Source organism: Hemicordylus capensis, chromosome 3, assembly GCF_027244095.1.
Source record: "Hemicordylus capensis ecotype Gifberg chromosome 3, rHemCap1.1.pri, whole genome shotgun sequence".
Classification (NCBI taxonomy): domain Eukaryota; kingdom Metazoa; phylum Chordata; class Lepidosauria; order Squamata; family Cordylidae; genus Hemicordylus; species Hemicordylus capensis.
Window position 1 is genome coordinate 102,324,255 of NC_069659.1, and position 24,507 is coordinate 102,348,761.

Here is a 24,507-nt window from a genome sequence, read left to right on the forward strand (position 1 = left end):
CAACAAGAAGCACAGCCTGATGTCAGCATTTCCCTTCTGCTGGGGCTGCTGTGCACATAATCTCTAGTCTTGGCAAAAAGCAATAGCTAAGGGGGCTACCAGAAGAGACAATGGGGCTGCGCCCCCTCTGGCTCCCTGTAACTCAAGCACTGAAGCAAGAACCCATTCTTCCCCCTTACATAGCATCTTATGAACCATGTTGGTCCCTAGAAGCTTTGTGGGTCCAGCACAATCACAGAGAGACTATTTCCTAAAGTAAAGCCATATGGTGCTTGTGGAAAGAGGACTTTGCTCATCAGAGATAAAGCTATACCAGCCACTGAAGTAACCCATGTCGCTATTTGACCCATGTCACCTCAAGCCAATCTAAAAGGTTAGCAGGATAATATCTGACTTTTGGCAAGATGTCCATAGACCATATATCCTGTACATACTTTGGCAGTTTCCATGCTTCCTGGAATCCTTGAGTGTTGCATCCACATGCATTTGCCAAGCCTTCTGTCCAGTCCCCTACAATACGTATGTGAATGCTGAAGAAATCCTCTTCAGGGGCAGAAGTCAATGTGAAAGGGTGCCATTCCAACATAGACACAGCAGGACAATGGACAAAAATGTACTGCCCAACTTCCATCTTAAAGCCCTTCTTCTTCATCTGGAGCTCATAGGTTTGGAACGGGTGAGTGACAACCTATAATACAAGGAGGAAGGCTTTTAGGACACCAAATCAAATCAGCAAAGACAGTCACAGCTTCCTTTAAGTCAACACATATTTGGTGACAGTGCTAGTAAAAAGAGCCCACAGATTAAGAATTTAAGAACAGCCCTGATGGATCAAGTTCAAGGCCTGTCTAGTCCCCACCAGATGCCTCTGGGAAGCCCACAGGCAAGAGCTGTGGGCATGCCCTCTCTCCTACTGTTACTCGCCTGCAACTGGTATTAGAAGGATCTTGCCTTTGAGGCTAGAGGTGGCCTATAGCCTCAGATTTAGTAGCCATTGATACCTGGCCTCCATGAATCTATCTAAATCCCTCTTAAAGCCATCCAGACAGCTGGCAGTCACCACATCCTGTGGCAGAGAATTCCACAAGTTCCACAAGATTATGTGTTGTGTGAAAAAGAGCTTCCTTTTGTCGGTCCTAAATTTCTTAGCAATCAATTTCATCAGATGGCCCCTGGTTCTAGTGTTATGAAAGGCAGAGAAAAACCTCTCTCTATCCCATTCTCTCCATGCCATGCATGATTTTAGAGACCTCTATCATGTCTCCCCCTCAGTCATCTGTTTTCTATACTAAGAAGTCCCAGGTGTTGTAGCCTTGCCTTGTAAGGAAGGTGCTCGAGGCCCCGGGTTGCCCTCTTCTGTGCCTTCTCCAGTTCTATAATGTCCTTCCTGAGGTATGGTGACCAAAACTTCAGTAATCTAAATGTGGCCACACCATAGTTCTGTATAAGGGCATTATAATATTTGCACTTTTATTTTCAATCCTAATTATTTCAAGCATGGAATTGACCTTTTTCACAGCTGCTGCACACTGAGTCGACACTTTCAACAAGCTGTCCCCCATAATTCTAAATTTTGATGAAACCCAAACTAAGTTTAATCAAACTTCCTTGAAACTTAACAAATCCCTTCAATGTAATTTTATTGCTTATTATGATCAATTATTATTAATTATTATTATTAGGAATACTTTTTGAGTGCTTTGCTCCATGTTTGATTGGCTATAGTAAGTCAGATAGAATAATGATTTCGGAAATGGTATTTCATTTTGGTTTCTTGTTTTCCTGCAGACTAATTAAATTAGTTTGTGCACAGCGCAAAGGATCATAGACTGTGAGCCAGCAATTCCTGGACAAAGTACTATTTTTCCAAAATCATATCTTTTAATTACTGACCACAGAGTAATTTCATGCATGAATAATATTTTGAATGATGTGAAGAAAGATGTTCAGGGCTTTTTTTTACCTTTGTGATAACGACCTTTTGTTGTGATCGCCAAAACCGCACCAGCCTCTCAAAAACATACAGAATAATAGGACCCACTACCCATTTCCATGTCTGTCAAAAGAACAAAAATGATAAGCACACAATGGGAAGATGAAAAATTCACCTTAATGAAAGTGGTGATATACATATAGTTGTATTGGCCCCATTGACTAGAGCCACCTTTCAAAGTGGTGACTCTCTTTTCTTTAGTAGGGGAAGAGCGCTATTCAGCTCAGCATAGCATCCCTCCCAGGGGTGTTGCCGAGATCTACCTTGTGTTTCTTTTTAGAGTCCCTTTGACACAGGGAACCATCTCCTTGTTCTGTATGTAAACTACTTTGTGAACTGTGAATATAAATAATGCTTTATAAATTATTCTAAATAATAAAATGCTAGATGCAGAAATTGATTTCATAAAATGTGTGTCCCTCAGGGCTCAACACAGAATTGATGATACCACACCTTGTTTAGGGAGCTTGTTCATTCACAGTGGGCTAGTATCAAAAGTCCATTCCTGTTTTGAGGGAGGGATCTTGCCTTTTGACTAACATTTGGAGTTACTCTTGAAAATAAAGACCTCTGGTTTTACTTTTCATTCACCCCACATTTTATTTATATTCATTAACTGGTGTGTGGAAAAGGCTAATGCAGGTCTTGATTGGGCTGGACCTTCTGCTTCTGGTATCAGTTCTAACTCTTCTAGCAATGCTACATAGCAGCTTGATTAAAAAAACTAAGTTCTTGAATAATCTTAATGTGTGTATTTAAAAATAAATAGATCATACCATTGGAGGATTTCCAGCAAATTGTGGTATAGGACACATAGGACTTTTCCCCCACTCAGTCCAATTTCCAAAACAGTCTTCTGGATCATGCACCTTCAAACTAGCTCTTGTCTGTCCACGTACAATTTGTCTGGAATAGCAAGAACCAGTGTCAATAACATTGTTTATAATAATTAAAAACAGTGTTAAGTAAATCAGTGTCATGAAACTCATTCACTCAATTGTTTCTACCATAGTTGCTGCATTTGTTTGCTGTTTTGCTTTAGATAACATATTTTGAACTTGTACCATGAAATTTTGAACTTGTACCACAAAAATATATCCCCAAAGGTTCAGCAGTTCTTGGGGACATATTTTTGTGTCATAGAGTGCTTCCTGGGGAAGTGGGAGGTGTCAAAAATTGCCACTTTCCCAATGTGCTTTCTGCTGGGAAGTTCTGTTAGGCTCAGGCTGTTCTCTTGCTGAACCAGTGCATCCTTGCTCTGTATGTCAACCACTATGTTAACCTCAAGGCACAGCAACTCCTATTGGACAAGCACAACATATATAGGGCAAACATGCTTCCATTTCTTCCCTGTCCATGTATGCTTTGGTGCAGTCTATGCTCTTTTGCACTGAGTACAAACTAATTTAATTAGGCTGCAGAAAGTATCCTGAAACACCATCTTAAGACAGCCAAACGCTGCATATGGGACTCCCAACATGTCCTCTAAAAGCAACCTCTCTCCCCTGCCCCACACTTTTTTCATGTGGTTACCACTGAACCTGATAAAGCATTATGTAAAATCTAATTTTAGCAAACTGTCTTGTAATAGCGGCAAACTATTCCCATTTAGTTATCTGATGATATACTTCACTTAGAATCCATGCAGATACTTACCCAAATCCATGGAAAACAAGACCAGCAAAAAAGATAACAAACAGATGGTGGGTGAACCAAAATACTTCAAAATATGACCTTCGAATGGTTTTAGTAGATGAAGTGATTATCAGTATTAAACACAGTGTAATGACAACACCAGTGAGACCTGCCAAGGTACTGAATGCTACATAGAGGCCACCTTCAGGGTTCTGTGAAAGGAAAAGCATGAAGCGATATAAGCAAATCACCACTGTATTACATGGCTTCTCTCCTTCAAAACAACCGAGGCTATAACATCCCATAAGGAAAAGAAACACACTACAGTGAGGCAGCAGTAGAAGGGTAGGAGGGGGATGAAGAAGCCCATCAAGGCTGATTTTGAGCAAGTCAGGACCAAATGACTTGGATGTATCTGGTTCAGAATTCATGCCCATGAATACTGTAAGAACTTACCCTCATGTTCAATGGGAGAAACATTGTACTTCACAGTTAATGTTATGTTACTCAATGTTACGTTACTCTAATTATACCATTTCCAGTCTGTCAACAAGAAACCATATGTAATGTTTCCAAACACCACATCTTCCCACATTTGTACTTAGTGGATGCAATGAACCAAACCTTGTATGCAATGTTTAAACGTGAAATCGATATTTGTAAATATTGCCAGATATATAATTTTCCATATTTGTTCTTTCAGGATGGTAATCCCAGAATTAGGTGCCATTCACAGCCAAATAATTCTCTCTCCCCCATCTGAAAAGATCACTAATTGTCCAGAACAGGATTACATAAGAACATAGGAAGCTGCCATATACTGATTCAGACCATTGGTCTATCTAGTTCAGTACTGTCTACCCAGACTGGCAGCGGCTTCTCCAAGGCTGCAGGCGGGAATTGCTCTCAGCCCTATCTTGAAGCCAGGGAGGGAACTTGGAACCTTCTGCTCTTCCCAGAGCAGCTCCATCCCCTGAGGGGAATATCTTGCAGTGCCCACACATGTGGTCTCCATTCAAATGCAACCAGGGTGGACCCTGCTCAGCTAAGGGGACAAGTCATGCCTGCTACCACAAGACCAACTCTCATCCCTAAGGATTACTTAGGGTAAGGATTACTTACCTTAAGGTTTTTTCGGACAAAATTCAGATAGGATTCATTTTTGACATCTCCCAGATCAGACAGTGCAGTCTGAAGGTTTCTGCTTGTTGAATTTCGCGCATCCACCAACCTTTCCACATTAAATAAATGTGCAATTGTGTGGATTGCTGAAAAACAGCAGAATGTATTGTTGAAGACATATCACACTAAAAATATTTTCCCCATCTTAAAAACACTCAGCAGTATCCAGACTAAACCCAACTAAAATGAATGGGACTGAAGTGAGTCATGTCTAACTTGTCTCATTGATTTCAATGGTGCTTAGTCATCACTAACTCAATTCTTTTACTTCTTTTACTTCTTTTAATTCTTTGGACTTCCATTAGACATACACCAGAACCTTTGCTGATGTGGGTGATTTGCAGATATAGTTCAGCTTTCTTTAGCCCTTAAATTGTATCCACCATCATTTCACCTGCAACTATTGTTAGCCACAATTGTCAGCAACGGCTTTAAGTATAACCCCATGCTGTTATTCTGCAACATGTGTACTTGAAAGTAACTTTAATTTGTTTGACTGGAACTTTGAAATGAATGTCTTGGAACCGAGTGCTAGGAAACTGGCAAAAGAGCTACAGAGACCAGTTGAAAAAGAGCATTTAGGTTTTGCACAGGAACATGACCAAAAAAGGGAAAAAAATACTAACGACTTTTGGTTTACTGCTATAGCACAAACGGCCCCATTGTTTATTTTATTTGTTTGCTTTTACATTTATATCCCGCTATTCCTCCAATGAGCCCAGAGTGGTGTACATGGTATTTGTTTATTCTCACAACAACCCTGTGAGGTAGGTTAGGCTGAGAGATATATGACTGGACCGAATCACCCAGTGAATTTCATGGCTGAAAGGGGACTTGAACTCAGGTCTCCCTGGTCCTAGTCCAACACTCTAACCACTACACCACATTAGCTCTTTGCAAAAATGTGCTCTAATGTCCATGGATTCAGATGCTTTTTTCATTCTCTATCCTTCATTTTGTTGCTTTAAATTGCCAGACCACAATCAGGCTTTCTTGTTCTACATTTTCAATGCTTTCTACAGTCCCTGGTGTCCTTAAGCACTTAATGATAAGCAAGGACAATGATGGGAGTCACCCTTTCCATCTTCCCAGCTCCTCTATTTTTAGATGTTGCTGCACTGACACCCCATGAGAGGTTTTCACCTTTGCAGCCCTTCCAGCAAGCCTGCTTATATTCGTAGGAGTCTATGAGATGTTGTCCTAACATATAGTATCAAAAAACCTACCAGTATGGAGTGCAATCATCCAGGCCACCAGTTTGTGAAATGTGAGGTTCCTGTCCAACTGTCTTCTGACACGCACCGAACAACACTATTGAATCAAAAAGAGGAAGCATGAGCAGATTAATCTGAAGCACTAAAAAAGGTGCACTATATTTTAAACAACAGAACAAGAGATCTATTATGTATATGCAAGGCTTGCTGAAACGGGTGTAAAGTTGTTGCGGGAAAATCCTCTGGAAACTTGCCCTCCTGTTCAATTCAGCCCCTTGAGTTCATCCTTCCATCAGATTGACAGAGAAGTGGGTGTCTTACTGAACTAAAGAGGAATAGACAAGGTTCCTGCAATAGAATCCGTTGCCTGACAAAGAAAAATCAATTCAACGAGGCTGTGTGCTCAAATTAGCTTTTATTCATGATCATGAAGGCAGAGTACAAGTCAGGAGTCTGACATGCACTGCGCCCCCAAGGCACACAGTTGCCAGTTTATATAGATTAAAAGCAAGTCAGTACATCCATTGACATACATCATTTGTAGTTAAACATATGTTTTACTGTGGTCCCAGTTAGAGCTTTAGACATGAGTTACTGTTTGACCTTCCTGCTGATTCTACTCGTTATCGGTATCTCCTGGTGCCAGCAATGTTCTTTCTGCTGCATGGGGAATTTGTCTCATGACCCTGGTTACATATATTGTCTCCTGTCAGCTCTGGAATTTTTACCTCTTGGCCGATGGGCCTCACATCCTTGACTCAAACAATTTTATTCTTTCCTGCTGGCCTTATATTCTGTTTAGGAGCCTGAACCAAAGTTTTATACACTTATTTGTAGGCCTGGATAAAACATTTCTTTATCAAAGTTTCTGTTGGATGGGACAGGTTTAATTTTCACCCCTATTATAGCAGAGCAAGCATGTGTGAGAAGAGCAAGCCCATTAGAGAGTATCTTGAGACAGTTGTTTAAGGTCCAAAAGCAAGTAAATAAGACTGGATCAGGCAGTTTTACTCCTTAAGTTTCTAACTGGCATGCTAGTTCCAAGAGTTTCCCATCATGATGAGAAATGCATTCAAAATGGCTCTACACCAGGGGCATAGCAAGGTTGAAGTCGGCCCTGAGAAAAGAAGTGAAGAGTCCCGGAGTCCCCTGCCTCCTCCTTCTCCCCTACCACAAATACCTTTGCTGCAGAGAAACAATATGGAATGGTGAAAAACAAAACATCCTTGGCATGCCCTTTCTCTTCCTCGCATGCAAGTTATTTCATACACTCCCCACACTCCAATTAGAAGCCAGCAGCTTGCCAATGAGTGAGCCCTTTTAGACCGTGAGCCTTTTGGGGACAGGGAGTTATCTCATTTATGCATTCATTCTCCTATTTAAACTGCTTTGAGAACATTTGTTGAAAAGCAGTATGTAAATATTTAAGGGGGGGAGTTATTTAAAGGTGGGGTTGGATGTCTGGGTTGAATTTTATTAGTCTTCCTTTTATTGGGTTGAGCCAAGCCTTTCGTTGTAATGTGTTTGGGTTCCCTTAGGCAGTGTGATGCGCGGGGGGTGCATCTGGCAGCTCTGAAGCAGCTATTACTGTTGTGGTGGGGAACAGAAGAATTGGTGTTGGCAGAGCAGCTGGCTGTTACAGGGGAAGGGAAACCAGTAATTTAGTAACTGTTTCCACTTCTGGATACCCTGTCAGCTCTCTGGCCTCGGGGAGTAGTTCCAACTTCCCACAGAACCTAGCCTTGCTTCTTTGCAATGCCAGGTTGGTACAGAATAAGATCGAAATAATCCATTACTTGATCATGGATGAGGGAGCTGACCTGGCTTGTATAACTGAGACCTGGATTGGGGAGGCTAGTGGCCCAGTGTGGCCCAGTTACTCACTCCAGGCTACTCAGTTGTGGAACAGGCTAGGGGAAGTGGGGGCAGGGTGGAGTGGCTGTGGTTCATAAGAATACCATCTCCCTTACCAAGATCCCTGTGCGACAGTTGACTTATATTGAGTGTGTCTTTCTGAGGCTGGCAACTAGGGATAGACTGGAGATTCTGTTGGTGTACCGTCCACCCCGCTGCCCAACTGACTCCATAACTAAGCTGATGGAGCTGGTCTTGGAGTTGGTGTTGGTGTCACCGAGACCTTTAGTGCTGGGGCACTTCAATATCCATTGTGAGGCTGACTTGTCTGGTGCAGCTCAGGGGTTCATAGTGGCCATGACAACTATGGGCCTATCCCAAATAGTTTCAGGACCAACTCATGTTGCCCGCCACACATTCGATTTGGTCTTTTGTTCAGATCAGGGGGAGTGTTCCATGGGTGGGTGATCCTGTGGTTTCCCCATTGTCATGGATGGACCACTAGCTGGTTAAGGTTGGTTTCACAGCCGCAACCCAGTCATGCAGGGGTGGAGGACCTATTAAGATTGTCTGCCCAAGATGGCTGCTGGACCCAGTAGGATTCCAAAAAGCCTTGGAGGGTTTTACTGTTGGTCCTTCTGGTGATTCTGTTGATGCCCTGGTGGGAACCTGGAATAGGGAACTCACCAAGGCAGTAGACACAATTGCTCCTAAGCGTCCCTTCCAATCTGCTTTAAAAGTGGCCCTTTGTTATACAGAGGAGTTGCAGGGTCTGAAGCAGCAAGGAAGGCGACTTGAGCGCAAGTGGAGGAGAACACGCCTGGAAATTGACAGGACATGGCATAGAGTCCATTTGAAGGTTTATGTGGAAGCGGAGTGTGTGGCAAAAAAACCTATTCTGGTCTGCACACATTTCTTCTGCAGGTTCGTGTCCAGCAGGGTTGTGAGGAGTTTGAGTCAGGCTCCTGCCAACTCAAACCAGTCCCTGAGGATACTTTTCTGCTGCAATGCTTTTAGTGGGTTCTTTGCGGACAAAATCTCTTGTATTCGAGATTTGACTTGGACTCCATAGTTTCTGCAGAGTCTATTAAGGTGGTGTCCAGCAATCCCTCTTGCAGTATTAGATTGGATCAGTTTCAATCTGTAATGCCTGATGACATGGACAAGCTGCTTGGGACGGTGTGGCCTACCACTTGTTCTCTGGATCCTTGCCCTACTTGGCTGCTTCTATCTAGCAGGAAAATTGTTGGAGATGGCCTAGTTAATATCATTAACTCATTGCTGAGGGAGGGTAGGATGCCTCCTTGTTTGAAGGAGGCAATCATAAGACCACTTCTTAAGAAGCCTTCCCTAGATCCCTCAGTGATGGATAATTATAGGCCAGTCTCCAATCAGCCATGGTTGGGCAAGGTGATTGAGATTGTGGTGGCTAACCAGCTTCAGGCAGTTTTGGAGGAAACCGATTATCTAGACCCATTTCAAACTGTCTTTAGAGTGGGCTATGGGGTTTAGTCTGCCTTGGTTGGCCTGACCTGTACCAGGGAATTGACAGAGGGAGTGTGATTCCCTTGGTTCTTTTGGATCTCTCGGCGGCATTTGATACCATTGACCATGGTATCCTTCTGGATCACCTGGGGGAATTGGGGATAGGAGGCATTGCTTTTCAGTGGTTCTGCTCCTGTCTCTCAGGCAGATTCCAGATGGTGGAGTTTGGTGACAGTTCCTCTTCAAAATGGGAGCTATATATGTAGTCCCTCAGGACTCCATTCTGTCACCAATGCTTTTTAACATTTACATGAAACCGCTGGGGGTAAGGTCATCAGGAGATTTGGTGCAAGGTGTGTTATCAGTATGCTGGTAACACCCAAATCTATTTCTCCTTATCATCATCATCAGGAAATGGCATTCACTCCCTAAATGCCTGCCTACGGGCAGTAATGGACTGGATGAGGGATAACAAATTGAAGCTGAATCCAAGCAAGATGGAGGTGCTCATTGTAGGTGATGGGATGAGTTAGATCTTCCCTTACTGGATGGGGTTACACTCCCCCAGAAGGAACAGGTACACAGCTTGGGAATGCTCTTGGATTCAGGCATCACGCTGGTATCTCAGTGAAGACTATGGCCAGGAGTGCTTTCCATCAACTTTGGCTGATTCAACAGTTGCATCCATTCCTTGAATAGAATGATCTCAAAACAGTGGTGCATCAGCTGGTAACCTCCAGGCTTGACTACTACAAAGTGCTCTACATGGGGCTGCCTTTGTATGTAGTTTGGAAACTTCAGTTAGTTCAAAATGCGGTGGCCAGACTGGTCTCTGGGGTAACCAAGAGAGACCATATTATGCCTGTTTTAAAACAGTTACACTGGCTGCTGCTATGTTTCCAGGCAAAATACAATGTGCTGGTTATTACCTTTAAAGCTCTGAACGGATTGGGTCCAGGCTACCTTAGAGAGAATGATCTTCGAGAATGATCATCGCCTTCTTCTGAATGATCCCCATCGCACATTGAAGTCATCTGAAGAGGTCCGTCTCCAGTTACCACTGGTACATCTGGTGGTGACTCGGAACAAGGCCTTTTCTACAGCTGCTCCTGGCCTATGGAAAGCACTCCTGGCAGATATCCACAGTTTAGGCTCACTGTCGGCCTTTAAGAGAGCCTTAAAAACTTATTTGTTTGGCCTGGCCTTCCAAGGTTTTTAAATTGTTTTTAAAATATTTCAATTGGTTTTAAATGGTTTTTAATTGTTTTTTAAATTGTTTTTATATTGTTTTTTAGCACTGTGTCTTAAATGGAGTTTTTAAAAATGCCTTTTAAATTTGTTGTGATATAACAGACAGACAGACAGACAGACAGACAGACAGACAGATAATTCAAGGTGAAACTCTGACAATGTTCACCAGAGACAGAGTTTCCATTTGAACAAAAACCAGAGTTTGGCATTACATAGCAAGCAAACTTCAGGTTTCCATACTCCCTCCTGCCAGCCTGCCTCTCCATCCCTCCTTCTTTTATGGCACATCATAGGTTGCAATTATCTTTGAATTGGGGAATTATGGATTCACTTGCCCTCCAAACCAGAACTACACATCCCATTCAAACATTTCTGGTTTGGAGGACTAGAGCAAACCACGGTTGGCAGGTCTGGCCATAATGACAAATGGTTAGCTGCAAAAGGAAAGGAGAGTGCTCAGGAGCCCCAGGCTTGTGCATGTAGTGGCAAATCACACTGAATAGATACACAGGTAATCACCACATTTTAGGCAATGAGCTCATTCATCGTACCCATGGCAGTGAGTACTACCAAAACATGGAAGGAAACTAGTGGCACAATTACACTACCAATGTAGCCCAGTTTTAATGCTTTTGAAATTGAAGAGCTTCCCCCAAGGACCCCCACGAGCTGAAGGTTCATGAGGATGCAGAGTCCTCGCTTTTAGAAGTTACCAGCTACCATATAAGAATACAACTTCCAAGACTCCTTCAGAGCACCAAATGGAGGCTGCCATGCAGGAGCGTAACAAGGCTGGAGTGGGCCCAGAGACAAAATTTTAAAATGGGCCCCTCGCTGATACACACACACACACTTCACAATATATAGTCATGCGACTTCCCTCTGGGGGGCCCCTTGAGGCGTGGGGGCCCCGAGGCAGCCGCCTCCCCTTGCCTAATAGTAGTTACGCCCCTGCTGCCATGACACTTCAATCAGTGTAGGACCTTAGCACAGAAATGTTTTCAGAATCTTTGCTACACCCTAGAAAGTGACTTCTTAGCTCTGGTATGAAGGTCACTGGGGGCTATACAGGGGTGTAACTACCATTAGGCAAGGGGAGGCAGCTGCCTGGGGGCTCCCACGCCTCGAGGGGCCCCCCAGAGGCAAGTCACACATGAAGTGAGTGTGTGTGTGTGTGTATCAGCGAGGGGCCCATTTTAAAATTTTGTCTCTGGGCCCACTCCAGCCTCCTTACGCCCCTGGGGCTATAGAACCGTAGCAAGCAAGTGCACATTATACTTTCCCACCTCTGAAGCATGGGAGACTGTAGAATATGCATGCTCAACACAAACTGCTTTCTTCATATTTAATGCCCGCTGAAATTCTCTTTCTCCATCTCAAGGAGCAGAAGCAGTGAGTTGGAGGCACTACCAAACTCATAGCTGAGAATGAGGCAGTTAGAGGCTGAGAAAGTGTATGTTTAGTGCTGCATCTGACTCTCTGAAGCAACAGTCCTTTGTTTGGCCTTCCCTTATCACCAATTTGGAGGAAAAGAGGAACATCCCTTACTGCAGGGACAGCCCTTCTAAGAGGCGAGATGAGGTGGTTGCTGCAGGCAACTGATTATTGGGGTGCCAGTGGTTCATCAAGATGCCCTCTGCCCCCCCTTTAAAACAAAAAGGGAAAGAAGGGAAGGAGGGTGCCTCCAAGGGGTCAACCTTGAGCCCCTGGTCAGGATCGAACTTGTAACCTTCTGGTTACAGGGCGGCAGTTTTACCACTGCACCACCAGGGGCTCTTCTATATGTTACCTAGAAATAGGTAAGCTGATGTTAAAGAACCCAAATCATGCTCACTTAGAATTCAACTTTATATTTCAGAGAAGACACACTTAATTGCAGAAGTTTGTTCCACCCACCCAAATCTTTTTACTGGATAAATCTGCTTCTAACAATACGAAATGCAGATTCTGAACTTAAGTACCAAGTCCTCCAGGAGACACTGTCCGTAGGGGCCATACACCATTGTGATTATCCTGCCACTCCCTTGCAATTGGTTTGGGTTTGCTAATGGATATGGTGACATTTATCTTCTTTTTGCAACCACAGCCATGACCCTTAAGTCCCCAGGAAGATATGGAATAGTATAAATATTTGCAGTGGAAATAATTCTCCCATCTAGCTGTTTTTATATTGAACTCTATACTGAGGTTAAGTTCTTTGCCTAGGAAAATACTTATCTGATTATTTTTACTCTAAGTTAATTGGCAGGAAAGGTTTCTTTTTTCAATTAATGCATGTTTCAAAAGGTAATCAAAACACACACACCAAGTGCTTTAATATAAACTGCTCCCACTCCTCCAAAGTTATGCAAATGTTGTAGATAACATTCTTACAACTTCCCATTCTGAAAGGTGGTGAACAAATGGCAATGCAGGATTTCCTGTTTTGAGGTAATACAGGAATGTCTAAATTGGTTTGGTAAAGTAGAATATTTCAGCACAAGCAGAGGTGCACCAAGGCAATTTTGGAGCCTGGACCTAAAGGCTAGGGGAGGGCCCCCCTCCCCTGCAAATTAGGCATCATCATGCTCATCCGGGTGACCACACCGCCCCAGACAGACGCAAGAGGATTTGGGGGCCTCCAGGGGCTGTGGAGGCCCTGGACTTGGGCCTCAAAGTCCAGGGGTCAGAGCACCTTTGGGCATAAGCAGCAGTGAGAGCACTTTGCACAAGCAAAGAAGTGATCAGGAGGAAGCACCACAATACTATGAGTTGAGACAAGCCTTTCCATTTTTAGCTTTGCATGTGGGCACGTACACTCTGTCGCACATGACAGAGGGCCTGATCCAGCAGGGCTGTTCTTACGTTAACATCTAAAAATTGATAATTGACCAGGGTAGCTGCAGGAGGCAGTGCCAATTGCTCTACACCCATTAAGTGAGATTTCAGAAAGATACAGAACTCTTCAGAAGTCGATAACAGCTCTTGTCCTCCTGAATTACTTTTGAGAAGTCTCACATGCTGGGTCTCCATTGGTAGACAGATACCAAACACCCACTGAGCTACACAGCTTCTCAGAATGACTGTGCCAGTTCTGCCTATTTAATAAGGATGTCTGTAGTCTTACATGCTATAATCACAAGTGAGGGAGTATATAATCACAAGTTTGAGTGAGGGACACAGCCCAGGCTTTGGTTTCATAACTATCAGCAAGCATATAAAGTCAAGTTCTTGCTATTGTTCCTTAAAAAATATTGAAAGAGATTTGTTCAATTGAAGGGAATGCTTGGTCAAAACTTTATACAGCACACGTGCAAGATCTTTTCATCTCCACTTTTTAATGAATTGGTTTATTTAGCTTTCATTGTGAGAACTGTCTTGCCTTTTCCTCAAACTACACTTAGATCTTAATGGGGGCAGGGGGGAGAGGTTCATTGCAAAGGCAAGTACTAAAAGAACAAAAGAACATTGCCTGAAATATATTCTATTATATACTCTATTATTTGAGCTTTGTTTTTTCTCTAAAGGGCTCCAAAAGGGATTTTTGGCACAATGCAGAATCAGCCTTTGCTGAGTAACATGGCTGCAACTGAAAGGTCATTTTGCTATTTTAATAGCATATGGAGTTGCATGATACATATGTTAACCACTGCTTTATGAGGAACACCCAAAAGGAGGTTTGGTTTTTGCAATCTTTGGCATTTATTCAATCATAATTCCCACTCCCACCCTCCTCAGCAAAGTAAAATTTATTTGTAAATAGAGAAATGAAATTAATATCAAAGTTCAGAGTTCACCTTGCAGTGGTAGAAACACGGACTGCTTATCAGAAGGCAGGTCACAGCTCAGTGGTAGAGCACCTGCTTTGTATGCAGAAGGTCTCAGGTTCAATCCCTGGCACCTCCAGGTAGAGCTGGGAAAGATTACGATGATAGGAACATAGGAAGTTGCCTTATATCAAATCAGACCATTGGTCCATCTAGCTCAGTATCATCTACATAGACTGGCAGTGGCTTCTCCAAGGTTACAGGCAGGAGTCTCTCTCAGTCCTATCTTGGAGATGCCAGGGAGGGAACATGGGACTTTCTGTATGCAAGCATACAGGTGCTCCTCCCAGAGCAGCCCCATCCTCTAAGGGGAACAGTGTAGACAATACTGAGGCAACACTAAACACCACGGAGACAACATAGTGTAGACAATACTTAAATAATAGCTGGACTCAGCATAAGGCAGCTAAACATATGTTTAATAGTTTAGGTTCTGACATTAAAGTAAATTGCATATATTAAAATCCATGTTTTAGTCTGGAGGATTCCAGGCTAAATTTTACTTGCACATAAAACCATTGAGAGTGTCTTATAAGAATTAACTTTAGCCACACAAAGGAGAGGCTTCTTCCACACAACTAAACCAACCAGATATTATCATGTCCCACTGAATTCAAGATAATGCTCAAAACTAAGAAAGAAGAAAGACTCCCTCTTTCTGTGTCATGCATTCTTCCCAAGTTGGCACAATGAGATATATTTGGCCCAATCCAGTAGTCTCTTGTGGCCAAATAATTGAATTCTACAAGCGCATTCCTCCTTATGTAACACTGCTCCAACCACCAAAGTAAACTGGGAAATCCACGTGAGTACTGGAGGCCTCATGGGCTATGCATTTGGGAGAAAGTATGTGTGGATAGTAGAGTTTCCCCTCTTTTGACTATTGCTTTTTGTGAAGACTGTGATTTTTTAATGTATTTTTTACTTTCTTGCATATAGCTTCTTCATTAAATATGCTTTGGACTAGTATAATTATTTATACGACCATAAGAACAACACTGCTGGATCAGGCACAAGACCCATCTAGTCCAGCATCCTGTTTCACACAGGAGCCCGCCAGATGCCTCTGGTGGGCAAAGCATTCCATAGATTATGCGCTGTGTGAAAAAGTACTTCCTCTTGTCAGCCCTAAATTTCTCAACCTTCAGTTTCATGGGGTGACCCTTGGTTCTAGTGTTGTGAGAGAGGGAGAAAAATTTTTTCTCTGTCCACCCTCTCCACTCCATGCATAATTCTATACACCTCGATCATGTCTCCCCTTAGTCACCTCTTTTCCAAGGAAAAGAGCCCCAGATTCTGTAACCTAGCCTCATAAGAAAGGTGCTCCAGGCCCCTGATAATTTTGGTTGCCCTCTTCTGCACCTTTTCCAGTTCTACAATATCCTTCTTAAGATACGGTGACCTAAGTTGTACGCAGTACTGCAGATGTGGCTGCACCATAGATTTGTATAAGGGCACTATAATATTAGCATCTTTATTTTCAATCCCCTTCCTAATGATTCCAAGCATGGACTTAGCTTTTTTCACAGCTGCCATGCATGAGATGACACTTTCAATGAGCTGTCCACCAAGATTTCTCTCCTCGTCAGTCACCGACAGCTCAGATCCCATAATCGTATATGTGAAGTTGGTGTTTTTTGCCCCAATGTGCATCACTTTACACTTGCTTACATTGAACCACATTTGGCATTTTGTTTGGAGAGATCTTTTTGGAGTTCCTCACAACCCGTTGTGGATTTCATTACCCTAAATAGTTTAGTATCATATCTACACACACACACACACACACACACACACACACACACACTCTCTCTCTCTCTCTCTCTCTCTCTCTCTCTCTCTCTCTCTCTCTTAAAATATTCAAAAACAGTAAAAAATAGTTAAATAAAATGACAATGAAGCTGGAATGGTGTCTTCCAGCAAGAACCACTGTGGCTGAAGTTCCAGGAGGTACTAGGTGTATATTATCTTACAGTGTGACTTCTAGACAAGTGCTGCCATGGACAATACTATAGACTTCTTTTTGGTCCCTAGCCAAAAAGAAGAATTAACTAAAGCAAATCCCCTGCTTTGTACTCTGGAAGCATTTTAGTCAAAGCAAACATATTTCTCTTAGATTCAGGTCTCCAAACTGAATATTCCAAACCTAAGACAAAACAATGTACTGGAGATATCTCACTTTAAGAACATAAGAACATAAGAACAGCCCTGCTGGATCAGGCCCAAGGCCCATCTAGTCCAGCATCCTGTTTCGCACAGTGGCCCACCAGATGCCGCTGGAAGCCTCAGACAGGAGTTGAGGGCGTGCCCTCTCTCCTGCCATTACTCCCCAGCAACTGGTACTCAGAGGCACCCCGCCCCCGAGGCTGGAGGTAGCCCACGGCCCTCCGACTAGTAGCCATTGATAGACCTCTCCTCCATGAAGTCATCCAAACCCCTCTTAAAGCCATCCAGGTTGTCGGCTGTCACCACATCCTGTGGCAGAGAGTTCCACAAGTGGATCACTTTAGGACAGGAAATCTCAAACATAGGTCTCCAAATATTGTTGGACTACAATTTCCATCATCCTCAGCCCCAGTGGCTTTTGAACATTGTGGCTCAAGATGATGGGTCGTACTCCAACATCATCTGGGGACCCATGTTTGGGAAACATTATATTTGTAGGTGTAAATATAAAGATGTTTTAAGTGTAAAGCACCAATGCAAAAAACATGTTTTATGCAGGTACACTTCCCAGGGAACCATGATTGGTTGTAGCTGTATGCTGGGAAAGGAGGCATTGTCCTGTGTCTGAAGTTCCTCTTGGCAGGGAACTGATACCTTTCGGGAGCTCTCCTGCCTTTTGAGGAAACAGAACACAACATGAATCTACTTTGAACGTGATCATAGTCTTGTCACAGAAACAAAACTGGGCAACATTTTTAGAGAAGCTTCGTTTATTATTATGTTTTCGTTGCACAGAACAGAACACAGAACAGGCACAATGCAGCAGGAGTTGGCTCCCTACTAGATTAAAGAAATTTATCTGCATAGAATGACAAACAATGCGGAAAATATTCCTACATCTTACCGCACTAGAGCCTCTAAGGAAGGAAAGCAGATTTCGACAGACTGGAAGGAGAATGAGCAGGCAGTTGAAATTCAGACATGCTGCAGGTGCCCGGGCCAACGCCAGGTAAGGCTGGAACAGAAGACAAGAGGAGCATGGTGAACCAAATGGCATTATTTGAAGAATGCACCAGGACAGAAGCTGACAGACTAATGGAGCTGACTCTCACTGTGGCCACACACAGGATGTGACAACAGCATGCATGAGACCAAAGGAAATGAGAATCAGGGCTTTAACTCACATACACTGAATGGGTTGCTCAAACATAGAATGCAAAATGTCTTACAGAAGGCCAGTTCACATGAACAGAACCTACCATTTGATAACTTCTCATAGGTATCTAGCCAGTCCGCTATCACGGTTGAGCTATAATGGATAGAGTTTTAATACAATACCCCTTGTGATGAAACGGTGCAGGACTTCTTTTATGCAAATTGGCTTAGAACTCTTTGGAGCGGTCAATCATAAGAAGCAGTTAGAAGTTGGAAGTGAAGTTCAGGGAGAGTGGGAATTTGGGTCTGGGTAGGAACAGTCTCAAAGAAGAGCTGTTCTGAGACTCAAAAGGATGGAAAGTCTAAAAAATAAAGGACTGCGTTATTAGGACTGGGTTGTAATAAAGACTGGGTTGTGAAGTACACTTCTGGGAAGGGACTGGGTTCAAAGGTGAAAAGACTTGTATATGGTGTGTATAGTAACTAAATACTGTGAGAAGTTCAAATCATCAACTTTGTAACCAAGCAGGATTTCAGCCCTGAAATCAGCAGTGAAACAAACAAACTTCAGACAACATCTTTAAATAAATATCCTTTTTGTTTTTTTAAAGTAAAGTTAAAGAAACCAACAGAATTACAGAGGCTTCGTCATATAAGTGGTTGCAGTGGAAATATAAGTACACTTATACAAACCTAAGTCACATCCAAGGTGAAAAACAACTGAAAACAAACTTTACACACGTCCCTGACTCAGACCAAACACCACACCCCTAATAGAAGCAAGCCAAACATATGACGTTACAACTATCACCTTAACTGGTTGGTTGTGTGAATAAATTTTACAGGGGTCCATTAATGAAATGTTTTCTTATCCCACTCTCTGGTCCAGAGGCAGGCTTAACATTAATGGGTGTGGGGAGAACCAGAAAGACTTTTCTGATCCAGGTGAGCAGACAGGTTTTGCCCCAAATATTAGGTTGCTCCAGATATTGCTCTTGTCATTCTATATACACTCCCCTCTCCCAGAGCATAATGTTAACTATGCATGCTGCTGTTATTTGTTTTCTTTTATTTGTTTATTTAACACATTTGTATACCACCCAAAATGCAAGTCTCTGGGTGGTTTACAACAAAACAATAACAACAACAAATAAAAAGGTTAAAACGTTACAACAATTAAAAATGTAAAAGGTTAAAACTATTAAAAATAAAACAATTAAAACAGTATCTAATTAAAAGCCTGGGTGAACAAATGTGTCTTGACTGCGTTTTAAAAAGTCATAAGAGAAGGCCCGTCCCTGCATAACCGTCAGAAGAGCTGGTGGCAACTGCAGATGAACCTCTCCTGATGATCTCAGTGGGCAGTGTGGTTCATAGCAAAGAAGACGTTCTCTTAAATACCCAGAGCCCAAGGTGTTTAGGGCTTTATGGGTTATAACCACTACTGTTAAATGTCTTTAGTCTCCTTCCATGCTTTCATCAGCTTGGTTACTACTAGGGCTGTGTGAAGCTTTGGGGGCCTATTCAGCCCTGAAACAAATAGGCTTGTTTTGGCCCAACTGGACCCAGTTTGACACAAAGTGAAACACTGTCCACTTTGGGGTCTGATTGGGCCCAAATCAGAGCTCGGTTGGCCTTCATCGCTTCTTCAGGCCTCCAAATAGGCCTCTGAACCTCACCCCCGACCTCTATACTTACTGAGTGGGCATCTCTTTGATTTTCTTTTTCACTCCTGGTAGTGAGGAGGCAGCCACAGTGGGGCATGTCTTCTATTTCAAAAGGGCTGCTGGAAGACCCTTACCCGCCTTTGTCTTCTGCGGCCCTGGGAAAGGTATGGGTGTTCCTAGGAATTACACTCTTTTCAGGAATTGCTGCACTGGCCACAGTCCCTGAAAAGACTACAATACTAGGAACACCTGAGCTGTTTCCAGGACAACAGAAGGTGAAGGGGAAAGCCGTCTTCCAGTAGTCCTTTTGAAATAGAAACTGCATTACACCATTGCTGCTCCCCTACCACATGGGTACGAAAAAGATTAAAGAGACACCAGCCTGGTAAGTACCCCTGTTGGGGGCAGGGTGGCTTCAAGGGGCTGCTGCTTTGGCTCTGAATGGAAGTGATCCTTCAAACTGGGGTCAGACTGAATGGGCCTGGCCATCCAAACCATCAAATTGGGGCTGACTCCAGTGTACCAAGGCTGCCTCTAAATTAAATAGCGGATTGCAGCAGGTTACTGAGGAACCAGGAGGGTAACAAGAGGTTCCCTGCTGCCACCACTGAAGCAGCACTGAAGACCCAAGCCTTGCAAGGACCATGGGGGACATGGAGGAAGCTGCTCATTTCTCCTCACATCCCTTGCAATTTGCAAAGCTTGCAAGACACTCAAGAAGAGGTTGCAGGCAACCTCCCCTGCTCCTCTCCCCCCAATAGCACTTTCAAGCTTGCAAGAACCTATTTTGAAAGGAGGGGTGGCCTCTTTGGGGGTGGGGTAAGGCAGTATTTGACACCTCGCCTCAGGCACCATATAACCACTGGCCACCCCTGAATAGGGCGGCTATATGCAGCCCTGATTGCTTTTACGCTGATATTCTCACTCCTCCACAGTTCAAACTCACATAAATGCACGCACACATGCTCTCTCTGCACACATATTATTGTTTATGACCCACGTGGTGTGCAATGCATTTGAAAAACAATGGAAGTGGCACTGCACAATGGAGGGCAGATTGCTCTAAGCAGCTGCGCGGCTGCCTGTAACATGTGCAGTAGCACTGGCTGATCGGCAACATCACCACTGCATTGCACATCATGTGGGCCATTGTAATTATTACATTTTTTCATGCAGGAATTCAAGCTGGCAGGCATCAAGCTCTCAGGTGGTCTAGCATGCAAGCACTGACCCAGACTCCCAGACCTACAGCAGGCTGTGTGCCTTCAGACCAGATTCTGGGCCCACCCTCCTCTATACTGTGCCCCTTGTTCCCTTTAGCCTTGTTTCCCTATCCTAGCCTCACACCATGACTCCCTCCCTCCCTCCCTTGTCATTGCTGCAGCTTTGGTTCAGAGCTTTAGGAACCTTACATGTCCACTGGAGACTGCAGTTAGGAACAGAAAACCTTTAAAATGTATCAGGGGCCTTCTAAGTGCTGTGAGTGTCCCTGTTGCCATTTCAAGCTTGCAGCGGAATTGCACTGCCACAATAATTTGACTTATTGTGCTGTATCTAGAATTTCCTGCTAGCAAAGAGAAGAGAGAGAAATCCTGCATCAAGTACCAAAGACTTGGTTCAGCAGACCTCCACCTCCTCAATCATTCATCATCATCATCATCATCATCATCATCATCATCATCTTAAAATCATGAACCGCTTATTAAGAGGCTGACAGGAGGACACTTGCTTCTGACAAGAAATGAGAAAAGCAAAAGGGGAACCAGTGAAAGAAAGTCACTGTACAGGAACTTCTTGGATTGCTTAAAAGTGAGTGGAAGGGAACAAACAGGGAAGCTGAAATCTCGTTACAGCATTTCATGAAATAACCGTTTGTTCAGGAGGGATTGCTCTCTCTACAGTTGAAGACTATTGAGCATGGGCAAGGTTTCTAAAGGTTACATAAATGTGTTGGAGTTTCTCATTATAATCTCATGTTCTTGGTGGCAATTTCATGCTGGATTGTGTAGCCGGGACTGGGGATTGGGAAGTCAGTAACATCAGAGACTGAAACATAAAGATCCCGCTTCTGAAGTCTCAGCAGGTACAGCAAGTGTTCAGTTCTATCATATTGCCCTTTCTAGCTGTGCTGTCCAACAGTACTTCATGGTAACACTTCATAGAGTACGATGCTGTTTCAGACAGCATGAGCAGAAGGATGGTCTAAACAGATAAACCAATTTCTGGATTGGGACAAGAACAGCGAGCAAACTCAGAGATGTACAGAGCCACAAACCTGAAATAAATTTCAGTGAAATAAATAGAACTTCCAAGGAAAGAGGCTCAAGTAATATTGCCTCTTTTGGGGATGCAGTAAAGCTAAGAGTCGACACTGACTTGACGACAATCAATCAAATATAAATCTAGTACTTACCCCAAGAAGCTCTCTCGTGTAGTAAAACTGAATTCCATGGTCATAATGGAAGTAGTAGAATACGAAAAGAAAGACGTTTAATCCCAGCCACAGAAACTGAAGGAATAAATAGATGATCTGAAATTATTTTCAGTCCTTAAAATACAGAGATAGTTGGGGGTGTCTGCTGCTGTGAAAACACTGATGCAATGAGACAAGTGGAAGCAGGATTTTGTTTGCAGATTTGCCTTTCTACTTACACAAAAGGGAGGAAAAGGGCTGAACATGCAGCCCCTGGGGGAAGCTGTGTGTGGTGGCCCTGTATCATATGTGCAGGATACCATCCAGACTAAGTCTGGCATCCGCCTCAATAGCTGACCAAGTGCTGTCTCCTGCTCCTAAAGATATTACAGTCCTAAGACCTCTGAAATGGAATTGCTAAATAAAATACATTTGCTGTCAAGGGGAGCTAACATCTCACCCATTGCCACATTATCAAATTCGGTTTAAAAAGCAGCCAGCACAATCAAGCACATTTCAACTATCACAATCAGCTATCATGATTTTAAAAAGCATGAATGAAAGATATTTTCCTAGCATTTCTTAGGAAGATTTAGGGAAAGAGTTTCCCCACTCTCTGTAGGCATCACAAAATTGCTCTAACTACTAAGAAACATAATCTTTTTAAGACGTAACCAAATGCAACCCCCCCGTAAGATATTGCTTATTCCACACTCAGATTTGTGTCAATACTAGAACAAGAATGGTAATGCAGAAATGTTATACATTAATTAAAGCAAGAAAACACCTTGTAGATTTGAAGTTTTTCATGAAAATAAATCCATGCCAACCAATAGCTGGAAAAAGAAGGTTAAAGATGCACTATTATTGTACTTACAATGACAAATATGGAGAGTCCCTCATTCTCCACCCAGTTGCCCATGATAATGGCTGCTTGAATGGAGACTAAATTGACTTGGATCTGTCTGAAGCGACTATATGGGTGTGGGTGTGTTTTTTTAAGCAAAAGGAAGTGAAAATGACAGGCTTGCAACAACCTATTTTCCATTTCTATTCCGTACGTCATCAGCTAACCATCTCTTGTGATGGGTATTGTGTGATGTTTTTATAATAGTTGTAAACTGGGTTAATTGTATAGAAGTTGGGTAGTTATTTTATAGTGTAAATATATAAATGTATGTATGTATGTATGTATGTATACATACATACATACTGTATAGTGTTTGGTTGACAGCTGCAGTGGAGAGTCCCCTGCTGGTGGAAAAGGAACATCTCAGAATGCTGGGGGAAGGCAGATGACAGTCAAGGAGAGGGATGGTTAGGATCAGTTGGTGGTTGGAGAAGGAGAAGGGAGATTGAGAAAGCTTGTTCTGGACTTTGTATCTTGAACTGAGGGACTTCTCTGATCCTGAGAGGAGTTGACTAAAAGAGTGGTGGGTGGTCCAAACCACCCTCTGAAGTAAAGCCAGATTTTAGTTCAAGGTGAACTCTGAAGGAATGATCAGAGGAGTGGGGAAAAATACTGAACAAGTTAGGCACCATTCTCACAAGAGTAACACGGGAGAAGATAGAACGGTCTCAGCTAACATCTGTGTAACCAGGATTAAAGTAACCATTATGTGTGAGCACCACTTGTAAGTGTAACCAATCAGCTTGAAGCACTGTGATAAAACAAATAACAAACTTGTTCTCTAATTTCACCAGGAGAAGTTGATAATTTCTCCCCCATGTTATCTGAAGGGAAAGCCTTCTACCACATTATTACAATACTTACACTCAGTCATCATTAGTTACTGGCCATCTAGGAGACCAGCTGGATCAAGGAGCATTCCCAGGTTGTGAGCCTCATTTTTCAAGGGGAAGTACAACCCAACCTGAAACCAGTTGTATACATACTCCCCAATGGCTGAAACCCTTAACCAACAGGATCTTCATCCTGCCAGGATTAGATTTCAGCTTATTCACTCTCATCTAATTCAAAACAGATGCCAAACACCACTTCAGAAACTCCCTTGCCTCCCTGAAATCAGAAGATGAAAATCAGAGAGATGGGAAGATATCATGAGCAGAGGACACCCCAGCCCAAATCTTCAGATGGCCTCACTTAGCAGTTTCATGTAGTTGTTATACGTATATAGCATGGAAGACGGACTCATGCACCACCCTTTTAGCCAAAGAACAACAGTCTCTCAGCACCGCCTCCTGTGGCCGACTCTCAGGAAGGACTGGAGCCATAATTAAACAGCACCCTTCAGTCCTACCCTAAGAAGTCCAGATAATTTCATTCTTCCAAGCTAATTATCCTTCTTTGCTGCACCTTCATTTATGTTAAAAAAACCAAAACCCACACACAACCACATTCTCTTATTGCCCACATCCTGAGATGCTGAGTCCTTTATCTTATCCTCAGTTGTGAAGGCACCATATAGTGCATGCTTGATCAGAAAGCCACAAAGATTATTTCCCTGCTACAAATAGATTCTCGGGTGGGGTGAGGGGGATGACCTAACCTGAACTTGGCTTTCTTTTCTATGTTCTTTTCAGCATCCATTGCTACCATTTTGCCCTATTTGTGCTTTCACATGCAGCAAACAGGCTTGGAAGCAACTCAGAATAGAATCTCATGTCCATATACTAAGGGGCAGTCTATCCATGGACACCACTGAAGAATGCTTCTGCATTACAG

General features: G+C 43.1%; 1 protein-coding gene across 1 annotated transcript in view; it reads right to left on the minus strand.

Moving 5' to 3' along the window:
* Nucleotides 1-24,507, minus strand: part of LOC128352290 (cytochrome b-245 heavy chain) — a 63,290-nt gene that overhangs the window by 6,452 nt on the left and 32,331 nt on the right. Inside the window, 8 exon segments of the mRNA XM_053312734.1 lie at nucleotides 435-688; nucleotides 1,964-2,056; nucleotides 2,770-2,899; nucleotides 3,650-3,840; nucleotides 4,751-4,896; nucleotides 6,037-6,121; nucleotides 17,491-17,601; nucleotides 21,822-21,917. Coding sequence (XP_053168709.1) covers nucleotides 435-688; nucleotides 1,964-2,056; nucleotides 2,770-2,899; nucleotides 3,650-3,840; nucleotides 4,751-4,896; nucleotides 6,037-6,121; nucleotides 17,491-17,601; nucleotides 21,822-21,917 — 1,106 coding nt within the window.